Source organism: Psammomys obesus, unplaced genomic scaffold (assembly GCF_907164565.1).
Source record: "Psammomys obesus unplaced genomic scaffold, mPsaObe1.curated_primary_1811, whole genome shotgun sequence".
NCBI classification, from domain to species: domain Eukaryota; kingdom Metazoa; phylum Chordata; class Mammalia; order Rodentia; family Muridae; genus Psammomys; species Psammomys obesus.
This window is the reverse complement of record NW_026596256.1, coordinates 12,987,398-13,013,317: the sequence shown is the minus strand read 5'-3', so window position 1 is coordinate 13,013,317 and position 25,920 is coordinate 12,987,398. Positions and strand designations below refer to the sequence as shown.

Sequence of the window (25,920 nt, the reverse complement as noted above, 5' to 3'; positions counted from 1 at the left end):
TCAAGAGAGTAGCTGTTTTCCCCTCCCAGCCTTGTTTGATCCTTGAAGTTCTGAGGCAGTCAGGCCTCTTTCAAGAATAGTAACAGATTTTGTCTAGACTTGTCTTTGCCTCCAAGCAAAGAAAACACCTGAGCCCATTAAGGCTCTGAAAAACCAACCACATTACCAGCTCAAGTGTGAGTTTGCATGTGAAATGTCCCGTATAAACTCGTACCTCTTCCCCAGCTGGTGGTACTGAGTAAGGTTATAGAACCTTGGGAAGTGAGACCCCAGCTACAGGAGTGGGTAACCAGGGGAGGGTCTCATATCCTGACCCCATTTTCTGTTCTCCTTTGCTTCCTGTCTGCTGTCACAATGTAGCTAACCCTAAGGCTACAAACTCTAGCCACTGGAGTTCTAGGTCAAGAGCTCCAGCCACTGTTTCTCCACCAGGACATTGAACTTTCACCTCTGCCACCATTACAGTCAGCCATTTGTTCCTTTGAGATATGTATAGTTTTGGATAGTCTGAAACTCGCGATATAGGCCTACTCACTAAGTAGCTCTTGATGTTCTTGTACACGCAAAGGTTCATCTACCTTTGACTCCCGAGTGCCTGGACCAAAAGCATGCACTATGACACCAGACTCATAATGGACTCTGAAACTGTAAGCCCAAATAAATTCTTTCTTCTCTATGTTATTTCTGGTCATGGTATTTTTATCGTAAAAGAAGGAAAGTAATTAATATGATAAAGTAAAAAGTTGAAAAACTATCTGGAGATTGCAGTGGTTAAACTTTGCTTCTACAAGGGAATAGATCAGAAGGCATACAGGAATATGAAAATTTTCAGTTAAGAATTACGGCTAGCCATTTTTTTTTTCATTTTTTTTAAATGTTATTCCAAGCCAAGCACTGTAGCACACGCCTTTATTCCCAGCACTAGGGAGACAGAGGCAGGCAGATCTCTGAGGTTTGAAACCAGCCTGGCCTATAAAAGGAGTCCAGGACAGCCAGAGCTACACAGAGAAACCTTGTCACAAAATACAAAACAAAAAAATGTTATTCCAATTATTAAAATGGGAGGGTCATGAATTTGAAAGAGAGCAGAGTATGGGGGGAGAGCTGAGGGGATAAATGTTATAATCTCCAAAGTAACAAGTATGTTATTCTCCACTGGGCTGGATATTAGTAGTTTCCTAGCTTTAATCAGTTATTTACTATGTAACTTTGCACTGGTGGCTCTTGCAAAGTTTGGTTCTCAGTACCCTCACTGGTGGCTCACAACTCCCTGTAACTCTAGCTCAAGGGTCTGACTAACTCCAAGGGCACCCACACTCACACACACATACTTCACAGACAGCCACACATATATTTGCAGCTCTAAAAATATTAAATAACCGTCACAAAAAGAAATTTTGTACTTTCACTCAAAAAAGGGAAATATTTAGGAATCAATCTTCCCAGAACATTTCCCAGTGATTTACACCATTCACCATCTTAGCTCCGCCCCCCCCCTTATATTGCACTGTTCTAAATCTTCTATTTGCTTAAAATTTTTTCAGATTTTTAGAGAAGCTTGTTGAACACTCACTAAATATGTGTGATGTGTGTATATAATCTTTGGTACTTCCCCAATAAAATGCTATAAAAACTAGGTCAATTTATTATGTCTTCACTACTTACAAACAGAAGCTGCATTAGAACAAATCACAACATGGAAATCTCTCGCACTTTGCAATACTTTATTTCACAAACATTTTTCTTAGAGTAAAATGACAGCCATTATAATGCAATTACACAAAGACATCTTGACAAAGGGCTCTTGTGTTTTCTACTACTTCACATAGGCACGTGAAGTGGGAATTTTAAAATGTTTTTCACTAACACTATTTAATTTAAAAAAAAATTTGTACATTTGGCAGTGATGTGTTGTCTAAAAGAACAGTAATGCAGGCAAAGTACTCTAATTTAAAGACAAAATTACTAAGGATTTAACTTAAGATCAAGTTTAGAGAAGGATCCCTAGCTTCCCTTCTTAGGATTTAATCTACATAAACTCTTTAATATAAGTCAAAAATAACTTAAGCAATGAACAACAGCAACAAAACTTGCCCCATGTTAAACAGTATTTTTTATGGAGAAGAGCAGCTTTGATTTATAAACTCTTCAAATTCAAACTCAAAAACATTTTTCACTTTAAGCTGTGGTAAAATAGTAAAAAAAAAAAAAAAAAAAAAAGTTAAAAAGAAAGTTAAATTTGTTTTCTGAGTTAGCAGAAGGCCATCCCAAGTCACTGATTTGAGCACTAACAAGGCGGCACTCATGGTTGTCAATAAATACTGTGTCTCTGCTCATGGTTTCCTCTAGTCTTTTCTAACAGGAGATGGCTTTACTCTTCTTAACACTGTGCCAAAGTAATGAACCCAGTATGAATGTGGATGAATGCTTGCGCATCAGGCAAAACTCACAGCACTAAAAAATACAACCAATTAGTAAGGAAAAAAGCTGAATACTTACATAATATGAATATTCAGAACATCATGCTTGTGGCTAATTTTAGAAGCATACATGCATATACATAGATTTAGCTGATCATTTACTAAAAAGCAATGCGAAGATTCATGTCCACTGTTAACACTGGACACACCTAAGGGAAGTTCACTAAGCTTATTGTCCAGGACCCCTGATAATATATGCAGTTTCTCAAGAATCTGAACATATCCTGTCCTTTTTGCTCTTGCTTCCCTTTTTGATAAGCACCAAGATTTAATGACAATTTATGAAATAATTTCTTCCATTATGTTTACTGAAGACAGATTTTAGTCATTTCATGTTAATTTAGCAAAGCGATTTTACAGTCAAATATTATTGCAACATAAAAGACATGGCAGCATGTCACTAACAAATACACAATTCACAAAATCTAACTACTCATTTCACTTAACAAAGTAGTGCTTTATAAAAAGTATGTTCAGAGAATGTTTACACTTATTTTATTTAAATGTCAAGGCTGTAATAGCCATAGGCGATGTAAAGACAGAACTTACTTAAATGTTCAACGGCATGTGATTCCACTAGATTACTAGGTTTAGATTTCTCAACAATCCTTATTTTAGTGTTTCTGAATGTAGCACATGAAAGAAGCAATCAGCCTCCCTAAAGTGACTTTACTAACTCTAAAAAAGGCCCAAAGCTGCCACAGGCTCAAAGAAACAAAGGCCTTAGTAGGTAAATTACAAGGGTGCTGTTAAATGACTCTAGTTGAGAAGTTATCTCTAGTTTCAATAGCTAATAACAAAATGGCACAGCTCGTGAAGTTTCTTCAGTTGGTGTAGAAATAGCTCAGTCTTAGCTCATCACCTAGGCAATCTCAGAACTGCAGGTGGCTACAACACAGGTGTAGATTTCTCCTCAAGAATAAACAGGAGTAGGAAGAAAGAGGGGGAAATAAGTCCATGTGGCTATAATGATCTCAACATGGGGAGCAATGTTAATTGTCCTACAGATTCCCTACATGGGCTGGTATGTGTACCTTCTGTGGAGCATAAATGGATCCAAAAATCTGGTCCCAGGGTCTGAACTTATAATGAGGATCTCAGCAAGACTCTCCAGTTTATGTTCCTCACCTGTTTGACTAAGACTTTAATTCTAACAAGAGGCCAGGTATATCCCTTAATTATAATTTCTTCCTGCTGAGAAACTTAAAACTGCAAGTGCTAGGGCAGCCCCCACAACACACTAATTTAGTCACATCTGAGTTGTTTTTTTTAATTCCTCAGGAGAAAGCAACCAAGGTTGGGATCCAACTGAAGAGGTGAAGGTTTCCATGGGATATTATTCTTCCATATATACAGCATGTCTACTGTTGAAAGGTGACATCTTTATAATTTGGGAACTCATCTGGCTGTTAAATGTTCATAAATGCTAGAGCTTGGCTGGGAACATAATACAGTATGACCTAGGATGGAATCCCAATTATATCCCCCCACCAGGAAAAACGGAAATGCAGCCGCAGCAAAAGCTACTGCTGCTATGAAGACCTGATGTAGTAAAAGATAGTTTTCCTCTGCCATCTGGAACAGCTACTTCAATAGAGACAAGAGGGAATTCTGAAGTAAAAAACATTTAACCTATATCAGTTTCCAGTTAAATCCAGACTTGGGTCAATTAAAGGAATATCCACCACTGGGCTAAGAATGAAGGCTTGCCTTCCAACATCACTCTGCGGATTCTCAGAGATAGAGGGGGACATCATGCGGCAGAGCAGTGTAAAAGCAGAGTCAGAACAATGGGACTGAGAATGTTGGTACCATTTCTGGAAGGCAATGGGGCCTCCAGAAGTCCCGTAAGAAACAACTCTGGTACAGCATATTTATCCTCGATGAACACAGAGAACTTCAAAACCTACCTCTTCAAACCAGAAACAGGAAGCCTGAATCCAGCTCCTGCTCTGGCAATGGCTAACAGTTATGCATACATATTTGCTGTCAAGACTAAACATATTCTAGCAGCTCTTCCAAAAATACAGAGCAAAGAGTTCACCCTGCATATCTGTAATGAGCATGTTCAAGGATCTCAGATGAACAAATCTCGATGGTATGTTCTTCAGCGGAGGAGGGAGATGTGTACACTTAATATTTTTAAAGAAAAGGATATAAATTATACAGCTTTTCCAATGTCTCCTGCTATGCTTTTTCTTGTTTATAATTAAGAATGTACTTTGGCATGTGACTTGATTGGTAGTATTTGCCAAGCATACTCACGGAGTACAAATCTATAATCCCAGCACTAGGGAGATGGCAAGGGTCAGATGAACTTGAGGCGGGGCTACATATTCCCTGTTTCAAGGAGCTAGATAGAATGAGAGTGAATATTCAGTATTAGGTTTGATGTTGGAACTTCATAACATGAGGTAAATAGATCAAAGGCGACCTGCCCAGGTCCACACATGTACTTAACAGCAAGGCAAACCCCTAAGACACACAAGTGTTTCCTGTTTTACCTGAATACCCTCATTCTCTATATAGAATAGAATTCAGTTATTCCACTGAAAGTGGCCATCAGCAGCTAAGTACCAACACAGTAAGGAAATCAACTCTTATAATTTATGGTTGCATTTACTCCAAGAGTAAGGGAGAAAACAGTATAATTCTGTCACCAAGATGCATCTAAAAACTTGTCCTCAAAAATTATGTTGTTATATCCAGCAGAACTGAGCATCACTGATAGGTCTATTAAAACATGTCTATGATTTATTTATTTGGTTTTAAATATTTTCTGGTCTGCCAATTTTGAAATAAATTACATTTTTCACTAATCTCACTTCTTCTAATACTTACAAAGAAACAAAACACAATTACATAGACAAGTGTCCCCAGTAACAAACGGAGTAAGTCAAAACTGCCCTGGATATCAAGTAATAAATGTTACTGCGCATGAAGCCCAAGCAAAAAGCAAACAGCCTCTAAGGCCAGATGGTTTTAGGGTTGGCATACACAAAATGGAAGGATGACTTCCTCTAAGAAAATCTGGCAGTTGGCTCTTAAAGTCACTGGTAACCATTTCCAAGTTGAACTTGTCTCCTGTAACTCTTTTAGTGGCTCAGATGAACTCCTGTGACATTATCAAGTATACAGTACAAGGCAAAATGACCTCATAGGAAGCTAGACAGTAAACATGGAAATAATCTATGAACCCCTATATCATGTGCAGGTATGTTTTGGAGAGAATTTTTTTTCAGCATTAAGGACTACATAATGGACACTTAACATATTAGAAAAACACTACATCTTTAACTCCAATCTTTCTGAGATTTGATATACCATCAGTATCTAGAATGCAAAGATTACAAACAAGCAGCACTTCTAAAGGTACACAGTGACCTGACCAGTTTGACACTGCGCATGGCAGTGAGCAGTATGTACGCCACAAAACACACTTCAAGGTAAGAACACCTTATATTCTTCCCAGTTCCTGCTGTTTACAGCACAGACATGTTTTGCTTGAACAGGAAGAGTTCGTCATGTCAAGTATTTTCTGACGCCTTGGTAATAAGCACTGTGTACTTGTCAGTTCCTACTTAGAAATAACACAATTCTCAATCTGCTTAAATCTACCACATACTCCTTTTACAAGTCCATCAAGACAACTTTCTCACAAACAATGAGCACTTAACTTTTGGTAAAAAAAAAAAAATACTGTTTCAGATATGGGTATCTGTTGTTACAGGGAGATTTTTTTTCTTCTGGGTTCAGCCAGGAAGACAGTATAAGTCGTTTTGTTTTCATTTAACACACAATCCCAAACAGAAATTGGTACTTGAATAACAGAAAAAAAATTCGTCTCAACTAGGCAACAGACTGCAAGTTAAGGTAAAAGCAGGCGAGAAAAACGTGGTCGTACGTCTTAGAATTAAACTTTTTGGTGCCCGCTTCCTCAGGCTTGTGTGACTGTCATAAAGAACCTGAGGAACTGCAGTCAATGGCATCAAGTCCTGGTCTTAAACCTCCAGAAGTTAGGAGAAAGGGTCTTGGCAAATACCTTGTATCCGTCGAGACTTCTAAGAAAGGAGTGATAAGCCTATCTACAGACCTACGGTGTCCTTTTATAGCCCTTTCCTAAGGGACAGAAACATTTCCTTTCCCACTTGTAGGCTCTGGGCATGTGTAATGGCTTCTGTGACCTAGTCCTCTGACCAGGCAAACATAAATAATGAGTTCCCACCTTAACCTTTTCTGAGACAGCCTGTTTTGGAGAGGGAGTATCTGAGACAGCCTTGGAGAGAGAGTAAGAACTCTGCACAGAGCTGTAGGGACGATAAAGCTCCTTGTTTACAGTAACAAGATGACAGTGAAAAAAGCATGGCATCGGTGTGAAACAAGCTCAAAAGAATGACAGCACTCAGTTCTGCCATAGTTGTGTCTTCATAAAATTAAGTACTTCAATAAAAAATTCCTGGTATTTTACATCTTTGAAGTATCTTATATTTTACTTCTCTAGTATCCTGCCAAAAAATGTCTAAACAGCTTTCTTCTACCTTTCTATGGCATGAATAGGTCTTCCTCCACCTTTGGAGAAATAAATTACTTACAGGAAAATTCAGATTCTCCAAAAAGCACACATAGTGAGTCATACTGGTAATTAAAGGGTGTTTTGTTTCTAACAGTTCCTAGACATAGGCAAGCAGACAGAAGCCACAGTCACCCGTCATCACAGACAGACATCAAGGACTCATACATAATAAGTGAGGCAAAAGCAAAAGCAATCTGTCTGCATGTGGGCAATGGTGCCTTATTCAGCCACACATACTAATGCTTCATTCCCTTCTAACGATCCTCAGCTCTGCACTTACACCGTGTGCTGCTGCTATGAGAACTCAGATATGAATTAGCTGCTTTAGTAACATTTTTCACAGTATTGCATGTCATTAAAAAGTGGTTTCTAATGAGCCTCAACTGCACACAGTTCTTCAATAATAACACATTTATTACTCCCACTCAGTGGTTCCCGGGGGCTTTGATGTTAGGTCATACATAATTCTAGAAATTCCAGGAATCTTCTTTATCTCAGTGACCATCTTTAGCACCACCTGTTGACCAAAACAAGATTACAAGAAAAGTGAGAATCCACGTTCAATAACCTTAAAAGGCTTATGCTTACATTTTAAAACTAAAATATGATCTATTTTGGCTATTACTCTTCACATGAGAGATGTCTCTGATTGTATTTAGATTATCTCTCTCTACAGTGACTTAAGTCAGTATTCCTCAAAGTGTTTGACATTTGCTATAGCATCCAAGCATGTCACTTTATGTGTTAACACAATACTTCATAAATTATCTATGCTTTAATCATATAACCCCAACACTACCAAAACATCACAGGAAGTGCAGCTTGATCACTTGACCAAGGACAGCTTGACTACTGAATGGCCTTGATGATCTGACAAACTTGGCCATAAGGAAAAGATGCTAACCATTCCCACCAGCCAGCCAGCAGACCTTGCCAGAGCCTCACATTAGCACATTAGGAAAGAGCTCCACTAGCCAAAGTCTCAGTTCAACTTTTCACCTACTGCTGCTCAATAACTCCTTTGGCATTCCACTTTGGTGAAAGACAAGAACAGTGGTGGAAAAAAATGAAATTGTACGGTTCAATTGCTACAGTGTTTGCCTAGCATACCCTACTGAACAAGACCCTGGGATCAATTCCCAGCATGGTGGCACATACCTATAATCCCAGCCCTTAGGAGGAAAAGGCAGGAGGATCATAAGTTCAAGATCATTCTCAGCTGGAGGTTCAAGAACAGCCTAAGATACACAAGACTGCATCTTAAAAAAAAATAACTGTAATCGCTGATATATCAAATCTCATTCTTATTTCTTAAAAAACCCAATTCTTGTCCACTCCTAGGATTGTGTCCTTTATATGAGAAAACTAATATTAGTAAGTAAAAGTCAGCATGGTTATGTTCCATGTAGTAATCAGAATATGCAGGCACTTGGAAGTTGTATTAGATTTAAAATCTCTTTCAGCCACATTGTATTAAATAATAAGTGGAGACAGAAAGGGGGAAAAATGAGAGGATCTACCTTATAAACAAAGAACGAATCCTAGAATTATAAATTGTCAGAGCCTATTTCTGTCACTGCACTACATAATATGAGGGATTGGCACACTTGTATATTAGAAGAAGTAATATCAATCACCTCCACAGGAATCTCCTTTCCAGGTGTTGCAGGCACCCCAGTCATGAAGTCACTAGTAATAAATGTTCGAATAACCACAGATCTCTGGCAGGAAGGCTGCTTCTGAAGTGGATCTCGATCGAAATGTAATGGGGTCAAAATCACTGGCATCTGGCTGATTTTACCAGCATACCCTAGAGAAAATAATAATAATAATAATAATAATAATAATAATAATAATAATAATAATAATAATAATAATAATAATTTAGTGCTTATCAACACCACACAGTGGAAAGATACTCTAACGTAACTCAAGGAAATCCTAGCAAAGAATCTCTAGTATCTCTCCTTCTTCCTACCACCACTTTCACAGAGATACTTACTAATCATACTGAATTCAAATACTTCTTCAGCATCAAATGTGGATGCAGCAGAACTTTGTGCAGCTGTAGCAGTTCATACCTGCGCTCTCAGCACATGGAAGGCTGAGACTACAAGGTCTCAAATGTGAGAGCTATCCAGACTATATACTGACAGCCCACAAAAGAAAAGCAGCATCAAGGGAGAGTCAATTTCTGTTATTCGAAGTAGTCCGATTTTCTACACTATGAACACCGACTTAGTGATCAGCAGCCTACTTTTCCCAGGGTAAATACAAGAATAAGCTCCTATAAACCTCTGGTCAAATTTGCTCTTTGCAAAACCAAGCTTTAAATGTATGTCTTTTTAAAGACATCTAATTTAAGACTTATTTTAGATCCATCAACATCAAATCATTATCAGTGGAACCACACTTTTCTAACACCTGGATCTTCACATAAGGTATGCTACAGCTCAGGGGGTTAGCTAGCTTCAACATTAACTTCAGGGTGATTTTTCAATAGGAAATTCATCAATAATTAAAAAAACCAACCCTGAAAATGTTAAAAGTACAACAGCAAACACACTGTGACAAGAACACTTGCCCATAAGCTGAAATGAGAAGAGTGGTTCTGTGATCCACCTCATCTGCTGTGAACACAGCATGACTACGCCCATTTTTTTCTACTCTAAGTGTCTGTAAATGAATGCAAAGATTAAATTAATTTTATTTAAAAAGCAACATTATGGAACCTCCTATAATAAAAAGCAAAAGCTACATCCTACTGCTAAAAATTATTAACTCCAAACTTATAATAATAATAATAAAACAACCTTGCTATACAGAGTGCAGTGATGAACAGAATGAGCCACTTACCAGACTCCCTAAGAATGTTATGGGCCTCAAAATCAGCTTGGCGTAAAGTACTGAGCACCCCTGTTGTCAAAAAAGTTGGAGTAACATCTGTAGGAGGTTCTTTAACTGGTGGGCCAAAGATATAGACGACTCTAGGTGGAAACGGGCAGAGAAAACACGCTGCTCTGAGAAACTGTTTGCGGCTTTGGTTCATCTCAGTACAGTTCACGCTCCAAAGACTCGGAAGTCTGGCTTTCTCAACTCTCCTATGTTTAACACACCAGCTCCTACAGGTTAACACTAATAGGTGCATTTCAAGTATCTGAACTAAAGACAGAAGGAGTCTCAAGCAACTCTTGTTGGTTAAATAAGAAATATTCATTAAAAAAACTAGAAAGACACAATTATGAAACAACATTTAATTAGCAATTCTGGCACTAAACTGAATTTTTTGGTTAGAAGTGTTAAACATCCTTTATTTGACAACATATACCACAGCAAATATAATATTTAGTAATTAATTGATAGTATAAGCCACACTTAACTGCCTTTCTGTAAGTAAAAAGAAGCACTTTGAATTTAGGAAATTTTAACTAAATTGGCACAGTCAAGTACAATACAGACAGATGCTGTCTCGTCTTTAACTACTGCCTGTGACAAGCTAATGATCACATACAGAGGGGAATCCTGCTTAGTTCTGAGACAGTGAGACTTCCTCACTGTCATAACCAATGACATATAATCTATGTATTAATCCAATCTTTGAGGCAGCACTTTCCATCTTTGTGAAGAGGTGAGCACTGGTAGTTAAGTCTAGCCTTATATTGCAAAGCTTAGCAATGACAGTATTTGTGAAAGCAGAATTGCTATACTGAGAGATCATAGTCACCTTACTGTGAGCCAATATAACTTAAATCTGGACTGCCAAAAACTTTCTAGGAGCTTTTCATGATCTGAATTGATTCCTGGTATACAGCTTACATTATGGTAAACAGACATTCGATATTTGTTTTATAATAAACAGACAGCCTATAATAAACAGGCTATTACTCATAAACAGCCTTGTATGATAAGCTATTAAATCTGCATTTTCTCCTTCCTTAATTACAGCAGGATCATTTTTGGTCTCAGGATGCAATGGTGGGATTCTCAAAATTCTCTATTAGTATATCCTCCTTCTCCTGTGTCCCTGTCGGCATCTGCGTAGGAGAACCCAGTGGCCTGACATGTCTTCCTAACCAAACTATGCAGATTCAACGCAGCCTTTCACTTCTCTCCATTCCACACACTGCAGCACAATTCTGAACAAAACATCTTCTTGCCGTCCTCAACACTGGCCAGTTTTGGGAGGGTGAGATTGGGAGGGAAGGAGGGAGGGGGATACAGAGTTAATAAAATGTAACTAATAATAAAAATTTTTAAAAAAATTTGCTTTCCAGTAACTGGCACCACCACAAACATTACTGATCCTAAGCTATAGGACACACCAATCAACTGTTGTCTTAATTAGGATTTCTACTGCTGCAGTAAAACATCATGAGTAAAGGTAACTTAAGGAGGAAAGGGTCTGTTTATTATATTTCCAGGCAACAGTCCATAATCAAAGGAAGGCAAGGCAGGAACTCAAACATAGATAAGATGTACAGTGAATAAATGATGCAGAGGCCATGGAGGAATGCTACTTACTGACATAAGTAGCTCCATGAGGAACACCTCATGGCTTGCTCAGTCTTTCTTTTATCATCTCAGACCACGAGATCAAGGGTGGTACTGCCCTCAATGGGCTGGGACCTCCCACATCAATTAATTAATTAAGAAAATGCATTATAAGCTTGCCTACAGGCCAATCTTATGTAGGCATGTTCTCAGTTGAGACCCCCTCCTCCCAAATGATTCTAGCTTGTGTCATGTTGACATAAAACTAGCCAGCACAAATGTCTTTGACATTTTTGGATACATATGTGTCATATAACATGTGTGGAGATTATAGAGGACAGCTTGGGAAAGTTTCTTCTCTCCTTTTGCCATGAGGGTTCAAGGGATCACTCTGGTCATCAGATTTAGTGGCAATAACCTAGCCACCTAGCTGGCCCCCTAATTTATTTAAAATTATTTTTTCTTAAATAAGCAAAATAATTATACTGTGATAAGGATCAAAATATAGGATAATGTTAAGTATTCCTCTAACCATAAGCAAAGCTCAAAAAAAGAGACAAGTTATCCACAGTACATAATTACAAAGAGCTGTAACTACAGAATCATTCACTCTCACCTACTATCTCTTATTTACATGTACACATTAGTCTTCTGTTAACCACCTTAAAGCATATATCTTCCCTTTACACTTCATCCACACACCCCTCTTGTCCTCTGCCAACTGCAGAACATACCTGTTAATGTTATGACACATTCGAGGTATAAGTCTGGCAAGGAAAATAAGAGATTCCCAGTCAGGTTCATCTTTACTGGAGATTCCGCATACATAACTGTAAGAACGACAGTCACCCTGTAAAAATAAATGCAATCAACTCAACAGTTAAGTCAAAAGATAGGTTAGAAAATACTTTCCACACTGGCACTATTAGTAGTTAATTTGTTTTTTAAAATACATCTGAAAAATATATTCTTGGTATTCATCTGGTGATACAAGTAAGTCATCAATTAAAACAAGCCTCACTAACTAAATCCCACCTGGATCAATTCAGGAATAAAGGAACCATCATGGACATTTCAAAAATTTATATGAAGCATGCCAGTATTCCACTTGAATGCCATTCCAAATGGCTGCCCAACTATGGCAAACCAGCACATTTAGTTTGACAGGCAAGATTTATTAGCTGTAGTTATTGAGTAAAGAAGTCTTTTAGTTAAAAATAAATGAGCAGAAACAACTAGTATTCATTAACTGAACTGATTAAGAAAATGACTATATATACACAATGAAATGCTATTCACCACTCTGAAAATGAAATGCTTTCCTTTGCAACAGTAAGGATAAAGTGAGATCTTTACATGAGGTAAGATGGGCACCAAAAGGAAGTACCACATGATCACACTCATAGAATCTTAAAAAGTTTATCATATGGAAGTTCAGAGTACAATAGTGGTTACCAAAGGCTGGAGAAGAGTTAGGCATGAGGGAGGTACAAAAGATGAGGAAGGGTTGATCAAGAACATAATGTTACAAAGTAGAAGTTGAGCAGTTTGAATACATAGCAATAGCAAACACTTCAAGAGCAGACTTAATGTATACATGCATCACAACATCGAGGGAGCTGGTGTGGAGGCAGGAAGGCAGAGATCTTCATTTGAGAGAACCCCAAACAGAACAGAGAACACCCCAGGGGGTACAATCAGGAGTCTTAAGAGTGGTGGGAGGCCCCATCTAGACCAGGCTGCAAGGCTTAGCTGGTACTACAAAGGCTCTTGGAGGGCAGCAGCTCTGGCCAGCACATTTGCCTGCCAGACCTGTAAAAACAAGAGGCTTCACCAGTGCTCCATCTGTCACGTGCAACTGCCCATCTGCAAGCTGCAGGACCCAGAAAAAAGACAGACATCTATACATCATCTTTCTAAAATTATTTACGTGGGGGGAGGATTTACCCAGAGGCCACCAGAGGCCCTGGAGCTATACTTATAGGGTGTGAACAGCCTGACCCAGGACCTGCTCTGGAGGAGCAAATGTGCCCCCAGGGAACCAAAGCCACATGTGACTAACAACCATCTGTAACTCTAGTTCCAGGGACTCTAACACCCTCAACTGGCCTTTGAGGATAACGCATTCACACAGTGCAAACATAGGCAAGCAAAACATCCATACACATTAACAAATTTTTGAAAAGAAATCACTCATCAAGCAAATGCTTCAAACAAATATTTAACATTAAATTTTTCTTTGAAAAAGTAACCATAATGGGGAACTATTTGAACTCAACTCTGTATCTAGCAGGAGCTGCAAGTACACAAATTTTCTTAGTAGATTCTTAAGAGTTTAATTTTCAGCCTGCTGGTGGTGGCACAGGCCTTTAATCCCAGCACTCGGGAAGCAGAGGCAGGCGGATCTCTTGAATTTGAGGCCACCTTGGTGTACAGAGTAATTCCAGGACAGCCAGGGCTAAGCAGAAAAACCCTTTCTCAAAAAGCCACAAAAAAGTGTAATTTTTTTTTACTACTGTAACTGTGCTGAGACTGACCCCCATGTGTCACGTAAGAACTGAGAAGGGTTTAAAGAAAACCTGTCTATGCTTTTACTTTTATATTTACATACATCTGTCTGAAAATATCAGAGCAAACCCCCAAATAAGCCTAAGTATGATAAGTGAACTTATCCATACGCCACTGAAATAAAGTCCGTCACATAATTCCAAGAATACTTAGTCGTCATTTAAAACCAACATTAAGTTACAGGTGCAGCTTTTTAAAGGAAAGGAAACTAGACAAGTGATCTGTAACCAAAGCTTCTACCTGAGCCACCTTACTGAGCTGTTGTAGCTTAATTTAAAAAAAGAAAAATGTCATCTTAATATGAACACAAATATACATGAATTTTAATCAAGGAGGGATTTAAAATTCAGATCAATGTATTTAAGAGTATGTTTTACCATTAGGCAATCTCTAAACTAGTAAAGTTAATCTGTTCCTATAAATAATTCTACTATAACATTTTTACCTTTCTAAATTAAGAATGTAATTTCACATTTAATATTCCAAAGTAACTTCAAATTCAAGCCTTATGAAAACAAGTAGCAGTTAATCCAGTGAGTGAGCTCCCGTAACTCACCTGCACACCCACAGTCTTGATTGGCAGCAAGAAAGCATTCAGTGAATGAAGACTTGTAATTTGCATGAGCTTCTCCTGGTCCTCTTCTGTTGTGCAGGCTTTGACTCTCTGTAACAGTGTATGAGGCTGAGAAACCAAACAGACATTTTTTAAAATTAGTTTTTAAAAGCAGATGATGTGGAATGTGCTATTTGCTATATATACTAGACCAGAAATTCATTTCTAGGAGAGGAAATATAAATTAAATTTATATACTGAAATATTTACTTTCCTTTCACCTATTTTTTTTTTCTCATCTTATATTTTCCCTTTTTTGCTGTTTTTGAACTGGTGAATCTCCCAAACTCATTTATTTCTCCTTTACTGGTTTGAAGTTAAATCCTTGATTTCTACTCATATAGTTCCCTCTAAGTATAGTGTGGATACTAAGTATAGTGTGTAGAATCAGCCTTTCTGTCCTTTTGGCAACACAAGCATTTTTAATGCTTTGTATTTTATTAGTTTTTGAATAGTAATAAATGTATTGGTAGTTAACTATTTTATGCAGTCTGTTTGAGTCAGTTTTACTCATTTGTAACTAACTTTATTTGCTTACCAATCTCTCTTGTACATCTAAGATCTTCTGTCTCATTGCTATTCTTAAAGCCAGTTTAAGAGTTTCTAAATCACAGCTCCACATTCTAAACTAATGAAGTCAGAAATCCTAGAGGTGGGCAAGGATACACCTCAAAGGCTCCCTTACAGCCAGATGTAGCACACACCTGGAATCCTAGCACTATGGAAAATAAGGTACAAGATCATGACTCTGTCTCAAAAAACAATTACTAGTTATGTGTAGCCTTTCTTGTTCTCTTTGCTACAGAAAAGGCTAAACATTAGGAGATGAAGAAGGACTGAATGTAGGTAATGGACACAAGTAATGAAAGAAGATAAAAAGTTAACTGTTTTCCTAGTTATCCTGAACTTAATTTTTGGTGCTGGATATGTAGACTAAAATATATTCAATAGTGACAGTGTAAAATCCAATGTGAAGCTTCACAACCTTACAACGGCTATTACACTGCTCTAATTACACAGAAGTTCACTGAAGTGTACAGATGTTCGGTCTGGTTAATTTCAGTAGGTATTGTTCATTATTTGCAAATTTTTATAATAAAACTTATTTTTTAAAAAATAAAGAACAAAAAATAAATCACACCCAGTTTACTTCAAAACATTATGAAAAACAACTACCTTAAATTCCTCAAGTCAAGAACTGTTGGGAGAATGCTCTTTTCTAGGAATGACTTTATTTCTATATTTGCTCTAGTTCTTGGAGTGCATCCAGTCATCTTGCTAGGCATTTGAGCACCTGGAGTTTTTGTTTGTTCTGTTTTCATTGTTTAATTCTTCTCTCATATAATATATCCTGACTGCAGGTTTGTCTCCTGCAGTTTCTCCCAGCCATGCTGCTCCACATCTTCCCTCTCCTGCAGATCCACTGCTCCTCCATTTCCCTTCAGAAAAGGCCTCCCAGGGATAGCAACTGACCACTGCATTACAGGTCACAATAGACACAAACTCTCCTATCGGGGCTAGACAAGGCAACCCAGGAGGAGGAAAGGGGTCCTAAGAGCAGGTGAAAGAGTCAGAAACATCCCCCACTTCCACGGTGAATCAGAAACATCCCCCACTTCCACGGTAAAGAGACCCACAAAAACGCTAAGCTAAAAAACTATATTACTTGCAGGGCACCTTGGTTTTGCTATTACTTTTAACAGTCTTGGGTTTGCAGGTATGTTTTTCCCCCCTATGGCTGCTGCTGTTGTTGGCATTGTCTGTTTTCTTGAGTCACTCCCTACTAGGAGTCAAGCAATTTCACTTAGCCAGTGTAACATCTGTCATTTTGCTTAATCAATGCCATTATCTTTCACCAATTTGGAAAAGCTCTTGTCCACTCCTTGGGACATACCTAAAACTGAACTTCTCATTCCACCCTAACTTCTTCAATCCTTCTTTCTGGTAATTTATTCAATTTCTGGAAATTCTTAACGTCTATGCTCACATTCTCGTTTCATGTATATTTCAGTTACTTTCATTTTTAAAATTTAACTCTCTCAGTTTTTAAGTTTCATGAAGCAATTCTGTTAATAGCTTTTCTTACATCATGTTCTCACATATATTGTTTGCAAACTCCAATATCAAGAGTCACTGAAGATGTTCCCTAGTTATTTACATCTTCCTGGGCTTTATGGTTGTGTTTTGTTCTCTGTAAGCTCTTACTTTTTTGGAACTCTGGGAATTCTTTGGGAACAGGGTCAAGACTACTCAACAGAAAACCTATGGTGATACTTGCCTGACTTCTTGGAACCAGTAACAATCCTGGTCTACCTCAAATGAAACTTAATAACTTGCTATTTTAAAACACATAGGTTAAGAGATAACAGCCACAGCTGAAGGACTGGGAGATGGCTACACATTCTCAATTTGTAGCTGAAGTGCTGCTAACTAAGAAGACCTATGATCTAACTGCAGACCCTTCACCTCTCCAAGGTCTCACACTCAGACACCTATGTTCAAGAGGAACTAGCAGAATACTCCCTCAGGGGAGATTAGACTTCTCAACTTGACACCTCTACTTCAGTTAGGACTTACTTTCTTGCGGTAGTGATAAAGAGCATCTTTACCTGGACTTTTAAGGATAGGGAATACCCACTCATTTCCGGTTAGACAGACAGATCTACCTAGTAGTCTGTTTCATGATACTGTTTCTGTTACTTGAGTACTCTAAGAAACTACTGTTCTGAATTTTCAAATGAATGACATCATTTTAAAACAAAATAGCAACCTATTTTGTTTTTTGTATTGACCTCAAATCATTTATTACCTTCTTAACACTTGCAGAAAAATCAGCTACTATTTTCAAAATATTGTTGGTTTCAGGAAAGTCTTTACAAATATAAGGCTCTTCAGCACATATTACTCTGATTGCCAGTCCAGGACCTAAAAATTAACAATTTTTGAACATAAAATTTATAATTACAACTTTAATAGAAAACTGACACTATCTCTAAAACATAAAACCCTTATGAAATTAGGTTCTAACTGCCATCACATGGGGTTTTGTCTTCTTAATTTAGGCCCTAGGTGGTATAAAACTTGATATGTAGACCAGGTTAGCCTTCAACTCATAGAGATCTGCCTGCCTCTGCCTCCGAAGAGGTGGGATTGAAGGAATCCCACACCATGCTGGGGAATTACTATATTTTTAATTAATTAGACCAATGTTCCAACTACTCATCTATTACAGAAAACTAAAACAGGTTTACATTTTAAACCCTCTCAGAATAAAACAGATGAAATGTCAAGACATTACCTTTAAATATCACTATTTTTTTGTTCCAGCAAATAACTACTTAAAACTTTGTTGATATTCATGAATTAATTACATAAAACAAACAGTTCAAAAAGTGCTAAACATATGAAGTGCATATGAAAACTTAAAAGATTGGCAGAGGCTACATGAGAGGCTGAGGTAGAAGAACCACTTGACCCCTGGGCATCCAAGGCAATCTAGAGGTAGAGGTGAGGGGAAATCTAACCTTTATTCTTATCTTTAAAAACATAAATTTTTAAATATTTTTTCCATGAAATACATGACATACACACACACACACACACACACACACACAAACACACACACATACACACACATTTATAGCATAAAAATCCTAGATCTACAACTAAGAATTATGGAGAAATGTTATTAAAATATCTTTATATTTATATTTATATTCCATTTTCATCTGGCATCAACATTATGTCAAACTCCTGGGAATCATATAGCATGTAAATAAAAATGCAAAAGAGAACGAGTCACGTAATGGCATAAATACAATAGACATTTCAAAGAATTTGTTCCCTATCATTCTCTCTCTTCTGTCATGTCACATATTCCCTAAAAAGACAAATAAACTGTACACACACGAAGGTCAGTCTACAGACAAACAAAACCCAAGTGTATTTTTACCTGGAAAAGGATGCCTGGAAACCAATTCTTCTGGCAGGTCAAGCTCTCTGCCTAAAACCCTCACTTCATCTTTATGAAAATCTTTCAGAGGCTCTATTATTTTTCCCTATAAGGAAAAAAAGGGGCCAATTAAGAGTTTAGACTTTATAATTTAAAATATTTTCTTTGAGGCTCAAAATTAGATGAATATTCAGTGGTATTCGTATTCTTTGTTGAAATACATTTTACATATAATCCCTGTAAGTCCTGTAAGTAAAAACAAATGTGGGTGGGAGAGATGCTCACTGACTAGGAGCCCTGGCCACTCCCTCCTAGGAAGCACAATCAATTCCTAGCACACGTACAATTGTTCATAAGCTCTGCCCCAAGGGATCCAATACCTTCTTTCTAACCTCCACCGACACCAGGCACACACAGACCTACATGTAGGCAAAACACCAAACACATAAAGAAAATTAAAAAAAAAAAAAAACAAAAAAAAAACAAACCTGGGCCGACAAACCCACCAGGTCTCACCTGTTTCTCATAGGACACAAGGAAGGCAATTGGAAAAAATGTTAGTGCTCATTTTTCCAAATGAGCTAGGTGTGGGTGCAAACCTCTAATCAGAGCACATGGGAGGAGGAGTTGCGCAGATCTCTGTGAGTTCTGGCCTAGCCTGGTCTACACAGAGACCCTGTCTAAAAAGAAAACAAAACAATAACAACAACAAAAAACTGTTCCAAATGGTACCAAAAATAAAAGAATAAGTCACAAAATTTGAAGAAATAAAAACACTTTATTTTAAGTTAGGGTACTCTGTCCGCATGTATGTATGTGCGCCGCTGGCATGCACATCTGAAGCCTGGAACTGGAGTTCCAGTGGACTGTGACTGCGAACAACTTCAGCCTTCTGAAAGCAGCCAAGTTCTTAACTGCTGAGCCATTTCTCAGCCCCAGTAAAAATAATTCTAGCTCAAACTAAAGCTCAGATATAAACAAAGAATATGAGCAGACATTCTCTCTAAAATATACAAATGACCAATAAGTATTTGAAAAGATTCTAGATATTACTATAGTGAAATAAAAAAACCTCAACGAGCTTAGTGTGGCAGTGCACATTTGCAAGCACAGTGCGGGGAAGGTAAGAAGACAGCAAGTTCAAGAACCATATGGAGATCCTGACTCAGAGGACAAAAAATAACAGAGATATCACTTCTCAAGAAACAGTGACACATCTATTAGGATGGCTATTAAAGACAAAGACAAAACAACAAATAATGATCAGAATATACATAAACTGGAACTTCTGTAGTACTTTTGGTTTAAAAGTAAATTGGGGGCGGGAGAGATGGCTCAGAGGTTAAGAGCACTGCCTGCTCTTCCAGAGGTCCTGAATTCAATCCCCAGAAATCACATGGTGGCTCACAACCATCTATAATGTGATTGGATGCCCTCTTCTGGCATGCAGGTGCACATAAAATAAATAAGTAGCTAAAAGAAGAAAAACTACAACAAAACAACTAAATTAAAAAAAAATAAATGGTACAACTGCTATGGAAGATGGAACAGAGGTTCCACAAAACAAACAAACAAATAAAAATAGAACAATAGAAAAAACTGAACAGCAATCTTGCTTCTAAATATGTATACTGAAGGACTGAAAGACTCTTGAAGCATTAAATGTATACCTACGTTCACAGTTAAACTCATAATATCCAAATGACAAATGTATCACAAATGTCCACTGATGAATAATTAGTAGTAGAAATATGCAATGCTCCTTTGAAAAGAAGGAAATCCGGTCGTATAGTACAACATTAAACTTTAAGGACATTATGCTAATAACATAAAGGCAATACTGAAGAGGAAATAAAGAGAAGACACTTTTGTATGATACCACTTGCAACAAGTATACAAGGTCGTCAAACAAATTTAAAGTGGAAGGCCGGTTATCAGGCAGTAGGGTAGGGACCAAAGGAAGATGTCTGATGGCTAAGTTTCAATTCTGCAAGCAGAGAAGGTTACAGAGATTCTGTTATTCTATTCCAGATGGTGGGATTTATTTTGTTTTATACAATTTTTAAAAAAAAAGATAAGTCTTGATAAGTTATAGAAAATGGGAACTTCAATCTTTCCCATGGGAATGTATAAATTCAACATTTTAGGCTACAGTCTGGAAGGAAATCAAAATGTTAGAGTCATGAAATTTGGAAATTATTTCTTATTTCTGAGACAGGGTGACCTGTCTAATCCTGGATTTTAACTTGGTATGCAGCTGGGGATGACCATAAAACACCAGCTCCTCCTGCCCAGACTTCCTAAGTGATGGGTTTACAGGAATGCACCACAGTGTGCTAGTTTAGCAATTCTATACCTAGGTATCTACTACAAGAAAACACAACTTTACAAGAATTCGTAATATCATTACTAACAGCCAAAAGAAGAGCTGTTTACCATCTGCAAAATGTGAGCACATATACACAATGAAATATTACTGGGCTATAAAGAGGAATAAGTTCTGACAATAGTTTATACCATAGATGAATGCTAAAAAAACATAAGAACTTAAGCTACTAGCCAGGCATTAGGCCATGTCTGTAATCACAACACTCAGGGAGTCGAAGCTAGAGATCGCCAAGGTCAACCTCAGCTATGGAACAAGTCAGGGCCATGAGTTACGTGAGACTATGCCATCTTTTAAAAAACAAAGTAAAAAAGTGAATGATTAAAGGCCAGGTATTTTATGATAAAGTGACATAAGGTGTCCAAAACAAGCAAAACTACAGAAGCAGAAATTAGTGGTTTGAAGGGAATGGTGGCCTTTAATCCCAGCATGTGAGAGGCAGAGGTAGGCAGATCTCTGTGAGTTTGAGGCCAGCCTGGTCTCCATAGCAAATTCCAAGACAGGCAGGAGCATATACAGAGACCATGTCTCTGAAAAGAGACAGTGGATATCAATTATCTAGGGACAGGAGGAGAGGAGTATGGCACAGACTGAATGAAGAGTGACTAACTGCTAGCGAACATGAGACACACTGGGCTCCTTGTGAGGATGATATGAATGTTCTACACTTTGTCTGTGGCCGTCAGTCAGCCTGGAAGCACTGGCAAGAAGAAAGGATGTACACAGTTTATGGAAAAGTTTGCACAAGCCTTTACCTCTTCTCTCAACTTCCTGATAAGTTCCGTGTCATTGTGGTGGGTTTTGATGAGTTCAGCTTTGCCACTAGCAACAAGGGATGCACTTTCGATTAGATCAGGCCGTAAAGTGCCTTGGGCAAGGAAAACCTCCTCTGGCTTCAGACTCATTTCTCCAATCACTTCATTGGCAATCTGTTACCACAAAAGCAGAACAGTCTTCTCAGAAATGAATCTTAAATAAAGTTACAATGAAATTTAAGTATTCCTGCAGTACCAACCAGGAAAACAGATCTATCAAACTACCAAAATTAAATTTCTGAAAACATGTATATTGTATGATTCAAAACTCCCTGAAATCTGACCACTGGTAAACTCAACAAAAGTGCAGTATCAGCTGAAAGGTCCATTCCTAAAATGTCTGCAACAGCAACTTAGCAACATGCCTGCTTTTTAAACCAAGAGTTTCTACCTGTTAGTAAGACAAACAGACAGACAGATACACATACCCATAGTGTATATTAAAAAAAAAAAAAAAGAGTAATAAGCAAGTTTTGTTATTTGATATAATGGTAAAAGCACTAAAGTTCACATAAAACAGTATATACTGAACATGTTAAAAGAAAGGTACCTTAACAAAAGTATCACCAATAATTTTTCTTTTCTCCTCAGGACTTGTAGTCATATTTAATGTTTTGCTAATTCTTTTTCGTGGGGTCCTGTCTTCATCTGAGATTGGCAGAGTAGTTGTTCCATTGTAGAAGGAATGAGCAGCATTAATCACTAGAAAAGATGGGAGAAGTATTTTAAACTAATGTATTTCTTTATATCATAAATATGTCAAAGCACAGAAAGAAAACCAAGATGTACCCTCCCTTTGATGTTCATTACATCTTCCTGACATCTTAAATAAACCAGCAGTAAGAGTTCAGATCTCGGAATTCATTCAGAGAACTCTGTAACATTTAGATACAAAGTCGCAACACTGCCAATGATGCTAGTTGCTTTCCCTCTGCTCAATGTTCCACTAGAACAAGCCACTAAATACATAGAGGCCAAGAATTCAAAGACAGTGGCTCTTCTACAGAAAACCAAAGTTCTCAGAACAGTACACTGACCAGTTTCTTCAGGAACTTGTATTCACACATTTACAAATACCTGGGTAATTTACTACTACCTAAGAGAAAGAAATTGAAGCTGAGCAGGTGCAGGCTTGAAACCCAGCACCCAGGAAGGCAGAGGCAGATGGATCTCTGTGAGTTCGAGGACAGCCTGGTCTACAAAGTGAGTCCAGGACAGCCAAGGCTAAAAAGAGAAACCTTGTCGGGGAGTTGGGGGAGATGGTGTAGGACCAATAACAACAAAAAGGAGCAAGAAATCATGCTAGGTCAGTTACAAAGTGTTTGGCTACAGGCCATGAGTTTGAATCCAAGCACTGTCAAAAATGAGAAGCAGGTAATGAGTAAAAAACTATGGCAACAGGTGTGGTAGCACACACCTTTAATCCCAGCACTCAGGAGGCAGTGGCAGGTGGATCTCTGTGAGTTTGAGGCCAGGCTGGTCTACAAATCAAGTCCAGGACAGCCAGGGATGTCAACACAAGGGAAACCTTGTCTTATAAAACACACAGACACAAAAACAAAAACAGAAACACACACACACACACACAAAACCCAAAACTATGATGACTATTTGGTCATAGAGCATAACTCCTGATACGCTTCAGCAGGAGATGATGAAGTATTTCAATCAGGATCCATCCTGTAGGTCCTTCTCTTAACCTGGCCAGTAGTAATCCTTCCAAGCTCTTGCCTATCAACATTTGTGCAGTTCAACAGAGCAAGGGATGAAAGGAAGGAATCACCATTTAAAGTCGCTCAGTTGTGTTCCTACTATAGAATCCACCATCTAACTTCAACTATGCCTGGTGGCAGTGTTAAAAGTCAAGGCCTCTTAGGAAACCATCAGCTTTCTCAAGGTGAGGACAGAAGTTGCTGTTCTGCATTAAGGAAAAGGATCTGCTTTCCATGTTTTCAAGTAAATCCTGCTTTAAGCACACCCAGAAACGTGTTTCTCCCAAAATCCAACGTTCCCATTTCCTGAGCCTCCCTCCCCAAAAAGTCTGCAGACCAAGTCAGCTTGCTTCTTATTGGCTTCTATCCCACTTTAGCCCCAAGACTTTGAACTCCGATATTCTACCTATCCAAGCTTTTGTGCCACTGAAATTTCTCTAATCTAAAGACTCCCTTAGGAAACAGAATAATATAGCTTTAAAAGTAAGTGGGGTGGCTAACAAGAAGGTAACTAAACAAAAATGGTTATTACAAATAACAGTAAACTAAAACTAAAGGCATCTCCAAGGCCACTTTTTCTTGGCCTGACCTCAGAATGTTCACAGTAAATCCCACATAACAGACAACTAGACTAGAAAGAGAAAATTAAAGCTATCAGCCTCTACTTGCATTTAAATATATACTTACAAATTTGCAGTATGTGTGTGTGTGTGTATGTATGTATAGACACTGCTGGGATCCTGCTGGGACTTTGGAAGAAGACTGACTAGTGAGGCCCTACCAAAGTTATATTGTATTCTCTTATCAGAGAAAATCCTCCTCAGACACTTGCATTTTACTACCTAGTGTTCTCTAAACTACGCTTATTCCTTCTCCTTTTATCTCTGTACCTTTTTATGCCTCTGCTGTCAGTCATTCTTCAAAAAGGAAAGTGCTTATGTAGGAGTCATCACTTTATACTCAGCCTTTTAGCACTGATTCCAATTAAACTGATAATCTGATAATATAACTGTGCATAATTACACTTTTAATCTATTATACCATTTCAGTATAGTCGTAAGTTATACCTTTTTCAGAGAATAAAAAATATTCATTAACGTAAATGTCACTAAAAAAATAAGTTTATCAGTGGTTATCACTGTCCTTTACAGTAACAGTAACTGAGAATGTCTTCTTTTGAATATTTTGTCTGTATGCAAGCGTTCAGCTGCACATGACAGATATTATGTGTTCTCCTCTACCATACTCCACCAATTTTTTATAGAGTCTCTCACTAAAAGCAGAGCTACCTAGTTCAGCCAGACCAGCTGGCCAGCAAGTCCCAGGGATTCTTCCCCGTTTGAGGGATTACACGTATTCAGACACATTCGGCTTTTTATATGGGTCCTAGAGATAAATCCAGGTCCTCATGCTCCTGTGGGAAGTACTTTGCCAGCTGAGGTGCCTACATGACCTGCCTTACTTTTTGAAGTCTTGCTATGCTACCTAAGTTAATTCTAAACTCCTGGTATCAAACAATTCTACCTTGGTCTCCTAAGTAGCTAGGATTACAGATGCACACAACAAACATGCCTGGCAAATTATAGACTTTTAGCCTACTTTCTCTGTATGGGCTTGACTACTAAAAACTTATATTTGTAGGAGGGCTTAGATACTCACTAAATAAATAATATCATGAAATAAGGAAGAGAAGGGAGATTTTGAGAGGACCAGAAGAGGATAGATTGGAAGATGCAAAATGGTAACAGTAAATTTTATCGAAGTTTCACACCTGGACTTTTCTTGAAACAGAGGAAATTACACACATATATACTTATTTACTTCACATATATCTGAAGTAAAAAATATTTTCAGTATTGAGTTTATAATGAAAACTACATGTTTAAGTCTGGGCTCAACTTAATCACAAGGCTTGAAAGAAATAACCCCTGATGTAAATAAACTTCTCCTTGATTAATTAATACCTTTGACCTGAATTCCAAGCTTTTTGAGGGCTTCTTCAACAGACTGACTTTCTCGTTTTCTCATAAAGCCATTATCAATATGTACAGCAATGACTTGATCTTGGTTCAAAGCACGATTTAGCAAAGCTGTACAAACAGTTGAATCTACACCACCACTGAGTAAAACCTATAAATAAAATGAAGAGAAAAAAATTAACCAAAATAAACAAGAAATAAACATTACCACATTGTGTAATTACTTAAAAATGTTGTATATTTCAAGATATGTACAGTAACTGAAAAACAACTCTCAGGTGAGGCAACACACAAATTATATATGTACTCTTGTCAAAGTTACTCAATCCAACTCTGGATTCTAATATTTCT

General features: G+C 37.8%; 1 protein-coding gene across 1 annotated transcript in view; it reads right to left on the bottom strand.

Annotated features, from left to right (window-relative positions):
* Positions 1-1,703: 1,703 nt before the first annotated feature.
* The window catches only part of Gmps (guanine monophosphate synthase), a 45,936-nt gene continuing 21,719 nt past the window's right edge, over positions 1,704-25,920 (bottom strand). The window contains exons 7-16 of the mRNA XM_055596802.1: positions 25,555-25,720; positions 22,429-22,580; positions 21,819-21,992; positions 18,678-18,783; positions 17,535-17,650; positions 14,669-14,794; positions 12,279-12,394; positions 9,910-10,040; positions 8,691-8,863; positions 1,704-7,570 (exon numbers count right to left, since the gene is read on the bottom strand). Of these exons, the coding sequence (XP_055452777.1) occupies positions 7,469-7,570; positions 8,691-8,863; positions 9,910-10,040; positions 12,279-12,394; positions 14,669-14,794; positions 17,535-17,650; positions 18,678-18,783; positions 21,819-21,992; positions 22,429-22,580; positions 25,555-25,720 (1,362 nt within the window). The 3' untranslated portion in view covers positions 1,704-7,468. The remainder of the gene's footprint in view (positions 7,571-8,690; positions 8,864-9,909; positions 10,041-12,278; positions 12,395-14,668; positions 14,795-17,534; positions 17,651-18,677; positions 18,784-21,818; positions 21,993-22,428; positions 22,581-25,554; positions 25,721-25,920) is intronic.